The sequence below is a fragment of the Camelus dromedarius genome, chromosome X (genome assembly GCF_036321535.1).
Source record: "Camelus dromedarius isolate mCamDro1 chromosome X, mCamDro1.pat, whole genome shotgun sequence".
NCBI lineage: Eukaryota > Metazoa > Chordata > Mammalia > Artiodactyla > Camelidae > Camelus > Camelus dromedarius.
The window spans coordinates 85,074,600-85,091,519 of record NC_087472.1 but is presented as its reverse complement, the minus strand read 5'-3'; the positions used below and the strand labels follow the sequence as shown (position 1 = coordinate 85,091,519).

Here is a 16,920-nt window from a genome sequence, read left to right as displayed (position 1 = left end):
CTCTTCTCTAGTACCTGGTGGTCGTGGACCATTCCATGCCATGGTTCACAAAAGAGGCTGAATCTGTCCTCTTGTCTGTAGCAGAGCCTGTAAGGAAAAAATCTTACCCCAAGTTCCCTTCTCTTTCTGGCCACACTGTTCAACCTAAACTAAATCAATGTAGATTTTTTTAAACTGAAGGATCATCGTGGCAAAGACTTCTGTTTAATAATAGAACCGTGATTTCTAGCTAGGCACGTTGCTTCCCAGAATAAAGGACTCTGTCTCCTGCCTCTCTCTTCCTGTAGAAACAGGATAAAGTTTTAGCCAATGGGATTTGGTGGAAGTGGTGTATGCAACTTTGGGGAAAGCTGTTTAGGAGCTGACTCAGTTGGAGGTGGGGAAGGGCCTTTTTGCTTTTCTTTCATTTTCTTTCCTAGACTACATCTGTAATGGCTGGAGTTCCAGACTTCACTTTGGGACACAGGATGACTTTAAGGACAGAAGAAGCCACATGGTGAGAATGGCTGAGCAAAAGTTAGGATGATTTTAGATCCCTATGACTTTGTGGATTTGTCGTAACAACTGTAGACTGTCGACCTGTGAACGTGTTTTATGCAAGAGAATAAACCATTGTGTTTTAAGCTACTATATTTGAATCTCTATTACTACTACTTGAATGCAATTATTGATACAATTAGGAAACCTTAGAAGGTTAGTTACCTCCTAGCTCAGGACTTTGCCAGGATAGAGTCCCCTGTGGATCCTCCTTCAGCTCCTAATCTAGCTTTCCCATCTCAGGTTGGTGACAACTGACTAAATTCCAATCCCATCTGATTGCCTCATTCCTTTCTACAGGAGGAATTTAACCCCTGGGTTCCTTCAAGCACTGAGCAGTATCTTTAGTTTCAGCTAGCAGACCTGGACAGGGAGTTGTTTGCTCCAGAGCAGTCTCAGTTTTATGGATGAGGATGACTCTGGATTATCCAATTCTAATTTAAACACTTCATCAGTGAAAACTGCAAAGTTGATGGCCCATTTAACTATGTCGCCCACTGTGCCAGTTTAGGTCCCCTGGAAAGCAGGTGCCAATATGGAATTAGCTATGTGTAGGAGATTTATTGAGGGTAACACCTGTGAAGGATAAAGGGGAGAGGATGAAAACTCACAGATTTGCCAGATAGAAACGATGGACTTGGTTTGTAACAGATGGGGAAATCTTCTCAGCTTTGCTAGTCCAAGGTTGAGGTCCTAGTTTGAGGTAAATGTTGATTATAGCCAGATATTTAAAGGGGAGATCCTGAAATCACTGAGCCATTGAAGAGCTGAGATACCACCCTCATGGGCTGCCAAACTAAAAACACTGGGGAGACCCAAAAGATCCTGGGAAAAGTGAAAGCCAAGGGAAATATGAGAACTGGCTGCAGGTCTGAATGCAGTCCTTAATCATGGCACAGTTCAATCAGCAGAGGGTGGAAGCCTTATGAGCTCAACTGTTTGAACACAACTTCAGCCAAGTTAACTGGCTAACCAACTAAGCTATTCAGACACAGAGGCAACCTTAGGGAAGTTGGGCTAAAATGTAAAAATAATTAAAAGTCTGAACAGAGACATCAGTAGCTGTATACTGGGAGCGAGGTGGGATGGTGGGGGTTAGGGGTGGGGGAAGACAGATTCTGCAGTTTTAAGTTCAAACAAGTTACTACACACCAAACAAACAACCATACAGAAGACTTTCAGAAAATTAAACCAGTCTAGAGTTATTAGAATGTATTATATAAAATATTATCTAAAGTGTCCACTTTTAAGCCAAAAATTACTAGGCATACAAAGAAACTAAAAAGTGTAACCCAAACTCAGGAAAAAAGTAGTCAATAGAAACTGACTCTGAGTGGACCCAGATATTGGATTTAGCAGAGAATGTCTTCTAAGCAGGTGTTAAACATTTGTTTAAGGAATTAAAGGAAACTATGTTTAATAAATTAGTAGAAAATATGGTAATGAGCCAACAAACAGGGAATCTTAATGGAGAAATAAAAATCATAAAAAAGAACCAAACGAGAATTCTAGAGTTGAAAAGTACAATACCTAATGTGAAAAATGTTAAAGGCTGTTTAAAATATCAGTTTGGTCAATTTCTTTTAAGTTCTATTTTTTGGCAGGTAGAGAGGATAAATTACTAGTCTTTTCCTACTAAAACAAAAGCTATTTCTAAAAGGCAGTGAAAATTATTTTCAAATGTTGCTTATGTTTCTACTTTCTTTTTTCCTGAAAAGTTCTGAGGTGGTTAATAACTAATTGTTGAAAAATTAAAACAATTTGCCAACTCCATTGAGCCTTACACAGATATAATAAGAACTTTTCCTGCAGTAGTTTTTGGGAGATCAGATTTTTGCCCCAAGATTTAGAGGGTTTGCCTGGCTATTTTATCATTGATAAAATCATTTATATTATTTTCAGAAACTTGGACATGAAAGGAAAGTGTACTGTGCTTGTATTATAAAGTCAGATTCCTTCAGTTTCTTCAGCTATGCTTAAATCCACATAGTTCAGAGGGAGGGTTCATGTCTCTCTGTGTTATCTGGGTTTCTATTTCTCTTCAACCTTGGCCATTTCAATGCCTGAAAGGCCTCCTTTTAATGTCTCTTATGGTTTATGAAATGTCACATTTCTTCCAACTTCTCAGTGTTCTCTCTTACGATCATTCTCCTCAGTATTGGACATCAATTCTGAGGAGAGTGCTCTGCTAGGCCTCCTTCTGTGAGTGCACAATCTACGGCATGGGGAATTTTAGGGCACAAGTGACATACAGGCTTGCAAACACACTCACTGCCTAGCTCACATTGATTTTATCAGTTTACCCATACTTCTTCCTCCTTTTCTTATTGCTTTACTCACACATTGCCTGAGTCCTGTGTCTTATATTTCAATCCTTGATGGAAGTAAACTTTGCTGGTGTTCTAAATAAACAAATCCTGCCACTAAGAAGTCATAACCCTACAATGTAGTTCTGACACTGACCTCATGCTGAAGACTGAGGTGTGGTCTTTTGGAGTGCTTTCTCTTCTGACACCTGAAAATACTTACTTTGATGTATTTGTGGCTGGAGTAAATCCTTTATTAATGATTGTGAAAGATGGCCAAAACACTATCCAATTATGTTACTCTAGTCAGCTTTTCAGGAAGGAGGAGGCATAAAATCCCTTGTAAGCCATCTCTTCTTGGAAACAAAACTTGCTTTCAAATCAATGCAAATGCAGTCTGTTACAAACATAGGAAACAGACAAAATGTATTGATTATTCCATTTGTTTCATGTTCAGGCCCTTCTATGAAAATAGGGGGTAAATTCCTGTCTCAGTAGATCATAGACATTTTCTATTTTTGTTTCTTCCTCTTTCTACATCTTCCCACACATACAAATGCTGCTGCAATCACTACCAAAGCCAAAGAATCACTTTTCTGGTACTTAAGTGGAGAATGAAGAATGGGATAAGGTTACACTCCATGTGTGTACTCTTCTTGGAGTACCTCTGTGATGCTCACCACACTGACTACATCCAATTTATCATATGCGCTAAGATACATGGTACACGTTATAGACATGTAGAATATTTTTATATACTGTAACAATGAATGTGTAATGAGTGAAATTTTCTTTAATCCACACGACTGTCTGTGTGAGAGGTAGGAAGGGAGGAAACACATCTATGTGGCTCTTCACTGAATACTCTGGAGAGGAACAGAGGTGAAAAATAAACCCTGGAGGATGAGACCATTCACTGCGATACAAGGGAAATAATCAGGGGTGATGTCAGCAGGTCCTTGTGATTAAAAGCAAGAATTGGGGGGGGGGAGGCCTCCAAAGTCCAAATTAAACACTTTTATGTATTTTCCAGTATTCTTAGTAACACACAACTATGCTTTGGAAACTTGGCTTTTTATGCTGTTGAAAATGTCTTAGAAAGAGTTTTAAATTTTAAAAAGTATAGAGTATTCCATGGTCCTTCACTCTTAGTTGTGAAAGTACATGGATATGCCCTCCATTGGCACATGGAGTAAGTATATTCAATTGTGTTGAGCCCTTGTTTTCCTAGACTCACAATTAGCCTACACTTTTCAATTTTCCTCGTAGTAAGTTGGGCCTTTGCCAGTGAACGCCACTGGAATGTGGACATAAGTGATATATACAGCTTCCAGGTCTGGAGGATGCCAAGACTCCAAGGAATACTAAAGCCACCAAATGGTAAGAGACAAGGTTCCTAAATTACTGTGTGGGGCAAGGTCATGTACATACCATTTGTGTATTTTGACAAAACCAAGAAATTAACACTCAGCATTAACTCAGATTTGGAGAGTCTTTGTTACAAAAGTTAAACTACCTAGACTAATACAACTAGTATCTTTCAGAGAAAACAATGTGGAAATTTCTTCTATTATAATAGTTTGCTTGTGATAGATAACATTCTGAAGTTCTGTAGTAATTTGTCAGTTCAAATCAATTATTCTCCACTTGCTATTATATCACAATTACCTTAGAAGCCATTTTAAAAGCCATGTCCAGCCCTAGCCTTGACCTAGTTAATCAGAACAAGGTAGGTTATAGGCAGTGATACCTGAAAACCTTCCCTGCGTTTTACATATACCCTTAGTTAAGAACCACTACTTTAAGATAACCCAAATTTTACTTTTAGATCAAAGGTTAGATTTTCAAGTCTCATTATTTTAAGTCCATATAATTTACTTGACTAAATTGGGTTTTTTAAAAAAGTATATTCTGATTATATTTTTTAAATTAATATAATAAAATTGACCTTTACTGGGTGGACAATTTTTATAATGTATAGTTTAAGGCAGTATCACCAAAATCAGGATACATAACAATTCCATCACTCCAAAAACACTGTCTCATACTATCACTTTGTAGTTATACCCTCCTCCTACCTCCATCCATTGCAATCACCCAAGGTCAGCAGAAGGAAGGAAATAATAAAGATCAGAGAGGAAATAAATAAAATAGATACTAAAAACAATTTAAAAGATCATCAATAAGTCAAAGAGCTGGTTTTTCTGAGAAGATAAACAAAATTGACAAACCTCTAGCCAGGCTCACCAAGAAGAAAAGAGAGAGGATCCAAATAAAATAAGAAATGAAAGAGGAGAAATAACAACCAACACCACAGAAATAAAAAACCAATCATAAGAGAATACTGTGAACAGTTATATGCCAACAAATGGACAACTCAGAAGAAATGAACAAGTTTCTAGAAACATACAGCCTTCCAAAACTGAGTCAAGAAGAAGCAGATAATTTGAACAGACCGATAGATCACTAGAAGTGAAACAGAATCTGTAATAAATTCCCTGCAAATAGAAGTCCCAGAACTGGATACCAAATATACAAAGAACAACTTATACCTATGCTTCTTAAACTATTCTAAAAGATTGAGGAGGGAACACTCCCAAATTCATTCTAGGAAGCCACCATCATCCTGATACCAAAATCAGATAAAGACACTACAAAAAAGAAAATTACAGGCCAATAACTTTGATGAACACAGATGCAAAAATACTCAACAAAATATCAGCAAACCAAATCCAACAATACAAAAAAAAGGATCATACACCATGATCAAGTTGGATTAATCCCAAGGTCACAAGGATGGTTCAATATATGCAAATCAATCAATGTGATATGCTATATTAACAAAAGAAAAGACAAAAGCCACATGATCATCTCAATAGATGCAGAAAAAGCATTTGATAAAATTCAACATCCATTCATTATTAAAAAAAATCTCACCAGAGTGGGTATAGAGGTAACACATCTCAACATAATAAAAGCATTTATGGCAAACCCGCAGCCAACATAATACTCAATGGTGAAAAGCTGAAAGCCTTCCTGCTAAATTCAGGAACAAGACAAGGATGCCCACTCTCACCACTTCTATTCAACATAGTATTGGAAGTCGTAGCCACAACAATCAAACAAGAAAAAGAAATAAAAGATATCCAAATTGGAAGGGACCTGGTGAAACTGTCACTATCTACAGATGATACGATACTTTATATACAGAACCCTAAAGACTCCACACAAAAATGATTAGAACTAATAAATGAATTCAGCAAGGTAGCAGGATACAAGATTAATAAACAGAAATCTGTTGCATTTCTTTACACTAACAATGAAATATCAGAAAATGAAAGTAAAAAAAAATTCCTTATAAAATCACATCAAAAAATAAAACCCTTAGGAATAAACCTGACCAAGGAGGTGAAAGACTTATATGCTGAAAACTATAAAACACTGATATAGGAAACTGAAGATGATTCAAAGAAATGGAAAGATATCCTATGCTCTTGGATTGGAAGAATTAACATTGTTTAAATGGCCATACTACCCAAAGCAATCTACAGATTTATTGTGATCCCTATCAAATTATCCAGGACATTTTTCACAGAGCAAGAACAAATAATCCTTCAGATGGAATCACAAAAGACCCAGAATTACAAAAGCAATACTGAAGAAAAAGAACAAAGCTAGAGGCATAACCCTTCCAGACTTCAGATAATACTACAAAGCTACAGTAATCAAAACAGCATGGTATTGGCACACATGTGTGTGTGCGCATGCACAGAATACAGAGCCCAGAAATAACCCACATGCTTATGGTCAATTAAGCTATGATAAAGGAGGCAAGACTATACAATGGAGAAGAGACAGTCTCTTCAACAATTGGTGCTAGGAAAGCTAGACAGCTATATGTAAATCAATGAAATTAGAACACTGCATCACATCATATACAAAAGTAAACTCAAAATGGTTTGAAGACCTAAATATAAGACACGACACCATAAAACTCCTAGAAGAGAACATGGATAAAACATTTTAGGACATAAATCATAGCAATATTTTTTTAGATCAGTGCCCCAAGGCAAAAGAAATAAAAGCAAAAATAAACAAATGGGACCTAATAAAACCTTAAAGCTTTTGTACAGCAAAGGAAACCATCAACAAAATGAAAAGAGAACCTACAGAATGGGAGAAAATATTTGCAAACAATGCAACCAACAAAAGGTTAATATCCAAAATATACAAACAGCTCATATAACTCAGTATCAAAAAAAAATCTAATAAAAAAAATGGGCAGGAGAACTAAACAGACATTTCTCCAAGAAGACATATTGATGGCCAACAGGCACATGAAAAGATGCTCAATACGGTTAATTATTAGAGAAATGTAAATCAAAACCAAAATGAGGTATCACCTCACACCAGAGTGGCTATCATCAAAAAATATACAAATAATAAATGCTGGAGAGGGTGTGGAGGAAAGGGACCCCCCCACACACTGTTGGTGGGAATGTAAATTGGTGCAGTCACCATGGAGAACAGTAAGGAGGTCCCTTAAAAAACTAAGATACAGCTACTATATGACCTAGCAATCCCATTCCTTGGCATATATCTGGAAAAGATACACATACCCCAATGTTCATAGCAGAACTATTTACAATAGCCAACACATGGAAACAACACAAGTGCCTATCAACAGATGATTGGTTTAAAAAGCAATAACCACATGCAATGGAATATTACTCAGCCATGAAAAAGAATGAAATACTGCCATTGCAGCAACTTGGATGGACCTAAAGAATATCATACTAAGTGAAGTCAGACAGAGAGACACAAATACTTTATGATATCACTTATATGTGGAATCTACAAAATAATACAAATGAACCTATATACAAAACAGAAACACTCAGACATAGAAAACAAACTTATGGTTACCACAGGGGAAAGGGAGGAGGGGAAGGATAAACTAAGAGATTTACTATACAGCACAGGAACTCTATTCAATATCTTGTAATTCTGAACAAATTACTTGTAAAGATTGCTTCTGAGAAACTTCAAAAGGTTTTCTAGAATATATAAAATTTTTTTTCACCTTGGTGATAGATGTTTACCACTGAACCACATAAGATTTCTCTTAAAATAAAAACGTATGCCTGTACATCGCTTAAGGTTAGATCAGCTCTCTAGTCCACTGCTGACCTTACCTTTAAGATATCTCATCTGTCATAATATACATATTATACATACCAGATGAAAATGAAAGCAAGTGGAACTATTTGGGAATGTAGCTTGGCCTGGTCAGATAAGATTTCCTGTTGTAGTTTTGTAAATAATTTTAGGGTTAGTATAACATTTCCTGACATTTCAGTGATTAGGATTGTGTATTAACATAGTGCCAAAGTCGCCATCCATCACAATTGTTGGAGTGACTGCTTACTAAGCCTGTTTGTGTGTTGTCTCTTAACTTTCAAGTGGCTTCTTCCAGCAGAAACATCTTAGTTCATTCTCTTCAATACAGTTGTACTCCATTATCCCCTCCCAACTCTCCACATTCCCAAGAAGGCTTAGTATGCATGTGTATGCAACAACAAAAAATTACCTTCTTGGTAGAATGATCACTTTTCTAATTAATTCTTTAACTCTCATTTTCTGCTTAAATCTGAGGTCAAATTAGGGAAGATTACAATTGAGATCAATTCAGGGCCTAATTAATTTTTTCAACATATTCTCCTTGTAAACAATTTTCTCTTGCCAAAATAATGTACTCTGTTTAAAACAGAGGTCACACAAGTTACTCTCTTTGGGCCAAATAGGGCCTGCAGGTAGGGTTTGGCTGTTTATATGCATGCATGAATGCCTGCACACGTACACGAATGAGTTGTCTATGTAAAAACCCAAATGTACAGCTTCTTTTTAAAATGGCTGAGGGTCTGGCAATATTGGGCCCAGTACTGAGAAACAGCAGTTACCAGCTAGAACAGACAGGCAGCAGCTTCAATATGATTATCTGTTTAGCCTCTGAAAACACTTCAGTTATGTGATCTCTGGTTTAAAGGCACTTTGTTTGTTCAATTTAATCAAATATCCTCCTCATTCCTGAGATGAAGACTTTCCAACCTTCTAATTTATCTCCTCTTTTCGCTTATTGATTTCTTATTCTTACAAGGTAAAAAAAAAAAAAAAGTAAAGCGCATTTTAAAGTTCTGTCTAAAAAGATACTCTAAGCTTTTTAAAGAACTTACTATCAGCTGAAAAATCTTTAAACCATGTGCCCTGGCAAAAGGAAATTTTAAGGATGGAAATATTTTCCATTTTGGTAGCCTCACAACATCCAAGCAGGCAGAAAACTGTTTAATTGAAGTTCAGGAGCATGATAAAGAAATCAGCCTGGTTTTATCCTCAAATAATTATTCAGTCTCATCTCTACTCGTCTCATTCTACTGTCACTTGGGTCTCCCATGGGTAGAGGTCTGTGATAATAACTTTGGCTTCATTCTGAAGTCCTAACCCCCAGTACCTCAGAACTTGGAAACTGGGCCTTTAAGGAAGTAATCAAGTTAAAATGAGGCTATTACAATGGTCTCTAAGCCAACATGACTGGTGCCATTTTAAAAAGGGGAAATTTGGAAATGGAGATAGACATGCACAGAAGATAATGTGAAGATACATAAGAAGAATGTCATGTGAGGACACAGGATTGGAGTGATATATCCACAAGTCAAAGAATGCCTGAAGCCACTAGAAGTTAGGGAGGCACGGAATGTCTCTAGTGCCTTCAGAGGGAGCATAGCCTGGCCAAGACCTTGATTTCAGACTTCTGGCCTCCAGAACTGAGACAATAAATTTCTATTGTTTTTAAGTCACTGTTTATGGTAGTTTGTTACAGAAGCTCTGGGAGTTGCCATCGAGAGGCCCTTTCTCAGAATAAAATTGACACTGGTTTCTATTGCTGTATAACAAATTACCATAAACATAGTGGATTAAAACTACATATATTTTTTACCTCATAGTTTTCATGGGTCAGGAGCCTGGGTACTGCTTAGCTAGGTCCTCTGCTCAGGGCCTCACAAAGCTGCAGTCAGGGTGTCAGCCAGGGCTGTGGTCTAATCTGAGGACTGGGTTCCTCTTCCAGGCTCATTGGTTGTTGGCAGAATTCAGTACCTTGCAATTGCAGGATCGAGGCCTTCAGATTCTAGAAGTCTCTCACCCTGGCACATGGCCCTCTTCATAATGTGGCAGTTTGCTTTTTCATGGCCAGTAGGAGAGCATCTGTATTGCTTTGAATTGCTGACTTCTTCCACCTTAGGTATCTAGAGCTTTTTTGAAAGGGCTCACCTGATTAGGTCAGGCCCACCTAACTTAAAGTTAACTTTATATAAATTTATAAAATTATATCTGCAAAATATTTCACTTTTTCCATGTAATATAATATAAGCAATGGAGTGATATCTCATCATATTCACTGCCCTCCCCTACACAGTCAAGGGGAAGGTACTATTCAGGGCAAGTACACCAGCAGGTAGGTACCTTGGCGGCCATCTTAGAATCCTGCCTATCACAACTGGGATGTCTTAGCACTATTTGTGAGTTTCACTTCGACTTGGTTCCTACAGTTTATATTTTGGCAAAGTACTTTTACAATACTGTACCAGTACTATAGTGGCAATGGTAAATTTTTAAATTAAATTTACCTTTAATAAAATTAGAATTCCACTAAATGTAATATTTACATAGGAGACTGTTTTGTAAGATTTCAAAATCACATCTACTCTACACCCTTACAGTCCTTGTGAATGAAAAACAAAGATGGGGCTTTTTTCCTTTTCTTTGTTTAAATGGGGTAATGGTCACTGTGACTGAATAAGAAAATGTTGCAGTCAGAAGCTAGAATGGGAAAAATGAAGGTAGTTTGCTCCATTAAGTAAGTAGCACCTGTGAGCACAGGAAAGCAACATTTCTATCAGGTCAGACACCACAGCTTTTCCCTTCCTATTCCTTGTGGCAGAGCACCGTGTCATGGAGCCAACCTTGGTAACCACTGTCAATGCTAGAGACAGATGAAAGGAGCAAGCCTGGCTGTGTCTGGTTCCCCTATGGTGGCGCTCTGTGGCATGGTCTAACAGTGCAGATTATACCACATAATCTACAATGTTTTCATGTCAGATCACCTCTCTAAAGGGAGAAGCCGGAAGCAAAGAAATTTCAACAGTTTCTCCACAAGGATGTACTGTTTATACAGTTACCCTGATATTTTTTTTACTCAGAGGTAAATGCACTATGCATCTTTCAGTATTTTAAAATTAGATTTTTTTGCCCTCATTTTACCAACTGATAACTCTAAGTACCTGCAAATTTTATTCATATTCACCCATTCAAATAGGGTGAATATGAATAAATAAATATATCTGGTTTAATAAACCAGATATAGTTTATTAAAATATGTTCATTAAAAACAATTTTGACTCAGTTTTTGAGAATTGCAAATATGTTAAAAATTGTCACAGTGTCATGAGATTGCAAATATTGCCTTATGAAATTATAAAGAAGTAGAATTGTTTAGTAAAAACTATGAAATATCTTAACTTTCACATATAAAAATATATTTTATATCACAACACTGACCAGTTAAAGCCACAACACTTGAAGGAGAGTTTGAGATACACATATTTTGAAACTGCTTCTCAAAAATATCGGTATTTAAATAAATATCAAAACTGGTCGTACTATTCAAACCAAATAAAACATATTATTAAGTTATATCTTTAAAAGTTTATCAGAAACTTTCCTTTAGAACGCAAATGTTGTTTTCAAGTATAAATTACAATGTGTTTGGTGACCATGAAACATAACTATATATTCATAGTATTGTACAAGATTTTGACCTTCTCTCCGTATTTGGGGGTGAGGTGTCCTGATGATTTTGCCCCATGTCGTTCTGGTTAGCATCTTTCTTATTGGCTTTAAAAGCTATTTGATCTCCTATTGGTTTTATCTCTGGAAGCAGGTCATTATTACTCTGCATACTTTTCTGACTTGTCAATGACATCCTTTTAAAGAGGAAAATCTAGGAAAAAATGCACAAAAAGAATTCATTTCAGTAAGTGAAATATTCACTTAATAGTATTTAGGGGGTATAATTTTCAACAAGTCTTAACATATTTCATCATATCTTTACGGGACACCACAATGGTACATTCTCAGCCTCCACCAGCCTTTTTTCTTTTACCAATCACAATTACGACTCTTCCCTAAAATAAGACCTTTCTGGGTTTACCCTTCAACACTATCAGCGCTTTGGTAATATGTTATTATTTTTATTCAAAGAACAAATTTAGTATTTTACTTTGTTTTGCTACAAGAGGAAAAAGATGAAAACCAGGATATTATAGAGGAGGACATACATCTACATTCCTGAAGATCACAACTCTGGCAAAATGTTAGTGCTGCTGAATGATGGCAGTGGGAGCCCCAGGGGTCTGAGTAGGCAGTTGGATATATGGATCTGCTCCTCAGGGGAGGCCAGGGCTGTGGACAGGCAGAGTGCAGGTAATAGCTGAAGAGATGAAAGTAGACCCCATAACCCAGGGATTCCAGGTGGGTAGAAGAGAGAGCAGTAAAAAAGAGAGTGAGGAAAAGCCAAGTGTGAAAGGAAGAGAGCCAGAACTGGGGACTGAGCTTTGCAGGAACAAAATCAGGAAAAACAGGCAGCTCAGATGTCAGGGGAGGAAGATATCAAGAAGAAAGTGGCCTACAAGACATATGCAGGAGACATCAAGGAAGACGATAACTAAAAAGTTCCAAGTGATTTGAGCCCTTTGAGGATTTAGCCACACAGAAAACAAGACTTCTAAAGAGTGACAATCCAAATAATGGTTTTGACAAGATGCCAAAAACAAAAACAGCTGAGGACTTGGCTCCTTCAGAAATTGAAATGGTGCTACTAATAATAACTTACCTTTAGCCTTAAAGAATGGAGGAATTAGAGTGAAAAGTTTTAACCCAAAAAGTCAGTGTCTAGAAAAAGAGTCTATGAACTAAAATGGAAGAAATTCTGTTCCTGCTATTGTGGAGGAATACACATCTTGAAAAATTCTGCCATTACAAAATTCCAAGAAATGCTTAAGAAGTATACAAAAGAGAATTTTATAATGTGTAGCTAAGCTCACATAAAATGAAAGGAAATTCCTGTAGGCCAAAAAATGAAGAGGGAGCAGGAAGCCTCAGAGATGAGATGAGTATTGAAATGGCATATACTGATCTTATAACTTCAAGTCTTGGATTTTAACAGATTTGATCTCACAAAATATGGAAAATTAGAACTGAGACCCTTCCCTACATAAAGTAGGTAACCTCTAGGGACTAGGCCTTTAATGTAAGTCCACCTACAAACATTGAGAGATAACAAAATAACATGTCTCTCTCAGCCTAACAATGTTTTCCTAATGTGAGCCTGGGGTTCACATCTACATTACTGGTGTGTGTGGGAAACCCTTAACTGAGACATTAAATGAAAGTGGTCCTGGAATGCTAACAGCCAGGGGAGCTAACAGAGACTAATACAAATTCTCTATGGATGAATTTACCCTAATCTAAGCTTTAAAGAATTTCCACAAAAAGTCCTGGTTCAACATGAACTCACAATCCAAATTCCAAAACACAGAAGGAAACAAGACACTGTTAGCAAGTCAGACAAAGCAACAAACAGATTTAGGCTTTGAAGGATGTCTGACATTGGAATAACTAAATACAGAATATAAAATAAGTATGCTTAAATTATTTAAAGGACTAGAATAAAAACCATGAGCATAAAACAAGATACTAGTTTTTAAAAGATCAGACTGATTTGAAAAAGAATCAAAATAGAATTTCACTTCAAAATGTGAAAAATATAATAACTGAAATTAAAACTCAATAGGTAGGTTAAATGGCAGATTAGTCTCAGCTGAAAAGATACTATGAAACGGACAAGCTCTGAAATTCCCCCAAATATCACTTAGACAAAGAAAATATGAATATTTAAAAGACACAACAGAATGAAAAGTTTGATTATACTGGAGTTTGAAAGAAGAAAGAGGAAATACTCAAAAATGGATGAGAATTTTCTTAAAATGATGAATGATATGAATTCTCAGATTCAAGAGTCATAATGGATTAGAAGAAAGTTAAAATTAAAAAAACTCACACCTAGGTATCTCATAGTGAAATGAAGCGCATCGAAGACAAACAAACAATGTAAAAAGCATCCAGAGAGAAATGACAGTTTATATGCTAAGTTATCAGCAATTATACTAAAGCAAATTTCTTAATAGCAACAATGGGAACAGATCCTAAAAGAAAATAACTGTCAACCAGCCATACTATCATTAATTTTCAAGTGAATAGAAACTGAAAAAGTTAACTAAGGAAGAAATTTATGACAGTAACTACCAAAGGATTTCTTCAGGAACAATAAAAAGCATTCCAGAAAGGACATCTAAGATATGAAAAGAACAGTAAATAAAGAAACTGGTATAACAAATAATGATACTGGATTGATGAGGCTAAAAAATTTTTAAATACTTGATACAATAACATGTAAAATGAGAAGTGATGATAGGAGAGAAAACTCTTCTAAGATCCTGGTATTATTTGGGAAAAAGAATACTAATTAACCTTAGATTTTAGGTATACATGTGCTCCTGGAGAATGTCATTCTAAGTGAAGTAAGACAGAAAGCGAAAGAAAAATACCATATGAGATCGCTCATATGTGGAATCAAAAACACAAAAACAAAAAACAAAGCATAAATACAAAACAGAAACAGACTCATAGACGTAGAATACAAACTTGTGGTTGCCAAGGGGGTGGAGAGTGGGAAGGGATAGATGGGATTTCAAAATTGTAGAATAGATAAACAAGATTATACTGCATAGCACAGGGAAATATACACAAGATCTTATGGTAGCTCACAGAGAAACAAATGTGACAATGAATATATATATGTTCATGTATAACTGAAAAATTGTGCTCTACACTGGAATTTGACACAACATTGTAAAATGATTATAAATCAATAAAAAATGTTAAAAAAATAAAACACAAGTAAAAATGAAAGAATAAAAACTAGTACAGCTGTATCAATATCAGATAAAATAAACTAGCATTTTTTAAGAGACAAAGAAGAATACTACCAACAGTAAGATGATAACTTAAACCTAATGGAATCAATAATCAAATTAAATATAAATGGTCTACATGCTCCAATTAAAAGGAAGATATTTTCAGATTAGATAAAAAAGCAACATCCATTTATATGCTGCCTAAAACAAGTGAACTTCAAATGTAAAATCATAAATGGGTTAAAAGTAAAAGAATATTAAAAGATGATAACTCTCATCAAAAGAAAGCTAGAGTGGTTATATTAATATCAGGTCAAGTAGATTTTAGAGTAAAGAATATTATTGGGGATAAAGAAGGTCATTTCATAATGATGAAGGGGTTAATTAATTAAGAGGATATAACAAATCCTAAACATTACAGAACCAAATAACAGCTTTAAGATACATAAAGCAAAAATTAATAGCAGTACAAGGAGAAACAGACAATTCTACAATTATAGTCAGGGATTTTAATACTCTTCTTTCAATAACAGATAGAACAAGCAGACAGAAAATTAGGAAGGATAGAGAATACCTGAACAACACTGTTAACCAACCTGATCTAACTGACATTGATAGGACACTCTACCCAACAACAGTAGCTTCTCAAACTTGTTCTCAAAAGAACATTTACCAAGATAGACCTGATTCTGGGCCATAAAACATGTCTCAATAAATTTAAAAGGAATCAAGTCATACTAAGTATGTTCTCTAATCACGTGATTAAATTAGAAATTAGTAACATAAAGATCACTTGAAAAACTCCTAAACAGGTTGAACAGGGGAAATTAAATAACTCATGAGTCAAAGAAATCAAAGGGGAAATTATAAAGTATTTTGAACTGAATGAAGATAAAAACAACATATCAAGTACTTCAGGGGAAATTTATAGCACAAAAGGCCTATTATCAGTGACCTAAACTTCCATGGTAAGGAAAATTCAACAAAATGTTGCTAAAGGAACTTTGAGAAGACATCAATAAATAAATAAAGAGAAATTTCATGTTCATGAATTATGAGTTCATTAATTCTTCCCAAATTCATATGTAGAGTCAAAACAATCCCCAAACAGAATCCCAGCAGGCATTTTTTTTCCCAATAATTGACAAACTGATTGTAAAAATTCACATGGAAATACAAAGGGTATAGTATAGTCAAAATAAGTCTGAAAAGGAGCAAAGTTGACTAACAGTTCCTGATTTCAAGGCTTATAAGCTTCAGTAATCAAGACAGTGTGGTACTGGCACAAGATAAACAGATCGAAGGAACAGAATAGTCCAGAAACAGGCTCACATATAAAAAATCAATTTATTTCTGGCAAAGGTATGAAGGCAATATAGTAGAGAAAATATAGCCTTTTTATTTCAACAAATGGTGCTAGAACAATTGGATGTCCATATGCAAAAATAATTTCAATCCACACCCTTACCATATAAGAAATTAACTCAAAATGGAATACTACTCAGCAATATAAAGGAATGAATTGCTGATACATGCATGGATGAATCTCAGAACAGTTATGCTGAGTGAAGGAAGACGAACCAAGAAAAAAAGAGTACACAGCATAGGATTTCATTTACATAAAAATCTAGAACATGTAAAATGTAGGATGACAGAAAACAGATCAGTGATTTGCTGAGTATGGCAGGGGGCTGGGGGTGTAGACAGGGATCACAAAGAGCCACAGAGAACCTCCTGCTGATAACGGCACTGTTCACTCTCTTGATCGTGCTTGATTATGCTTTCACAAGTGTATATTTATGTCAAAACTAATCAAATTATATACTTTAAATATGTATAGTTCATTTCAATTATATCTCAATAAAGCTATTTTTAAAAATGCAGGGGAGCAATTATTGGGTAGGTCTGAAAGAGGCTGTCTCAGGTTTTAAGCCTGGGAAAAACTGACAGTAACAGAAGACCATATACCATATACCATACCTCAGAAT

The 16,920-nt window shown here is 35.7% G+C and overlaps 1 protein-coding gene across 3 annotated transcripts in view; it reads right to left on the bottom strand.

The window, feature by feature from the left end:
• Nucleotides 1-2,144: 2,144 nt before the first annotated feature.
• The window catches only part of RPGR (retinitis pigmentosa GTPase regulator), a 63,135-nt gene continuing 48,359 nt past the window's right edge, over nucleotides 2,145-16,920 (bottom strand). For 2 of the 3 annotated variants that reach the window (XM_064483295.1, XM_064483293.1), the window contains one exon: nucleotides 11,473-11,898. In XM_064483295.1, coding sequence (XP_064339365.1) covers nucleotides 11,692-11,898 — 207 coding nt within the window. In that variant the 3' untranslated portion in view covers nucleotides 11,473-11,691. Of the gene's footprint in view, nucleotides 3,241-11,472; nucleotides 11,899-16,920 lie in introns of those variants that run through there. The other variant, XM_031445489.2, reaches the window with a different exon arrangement.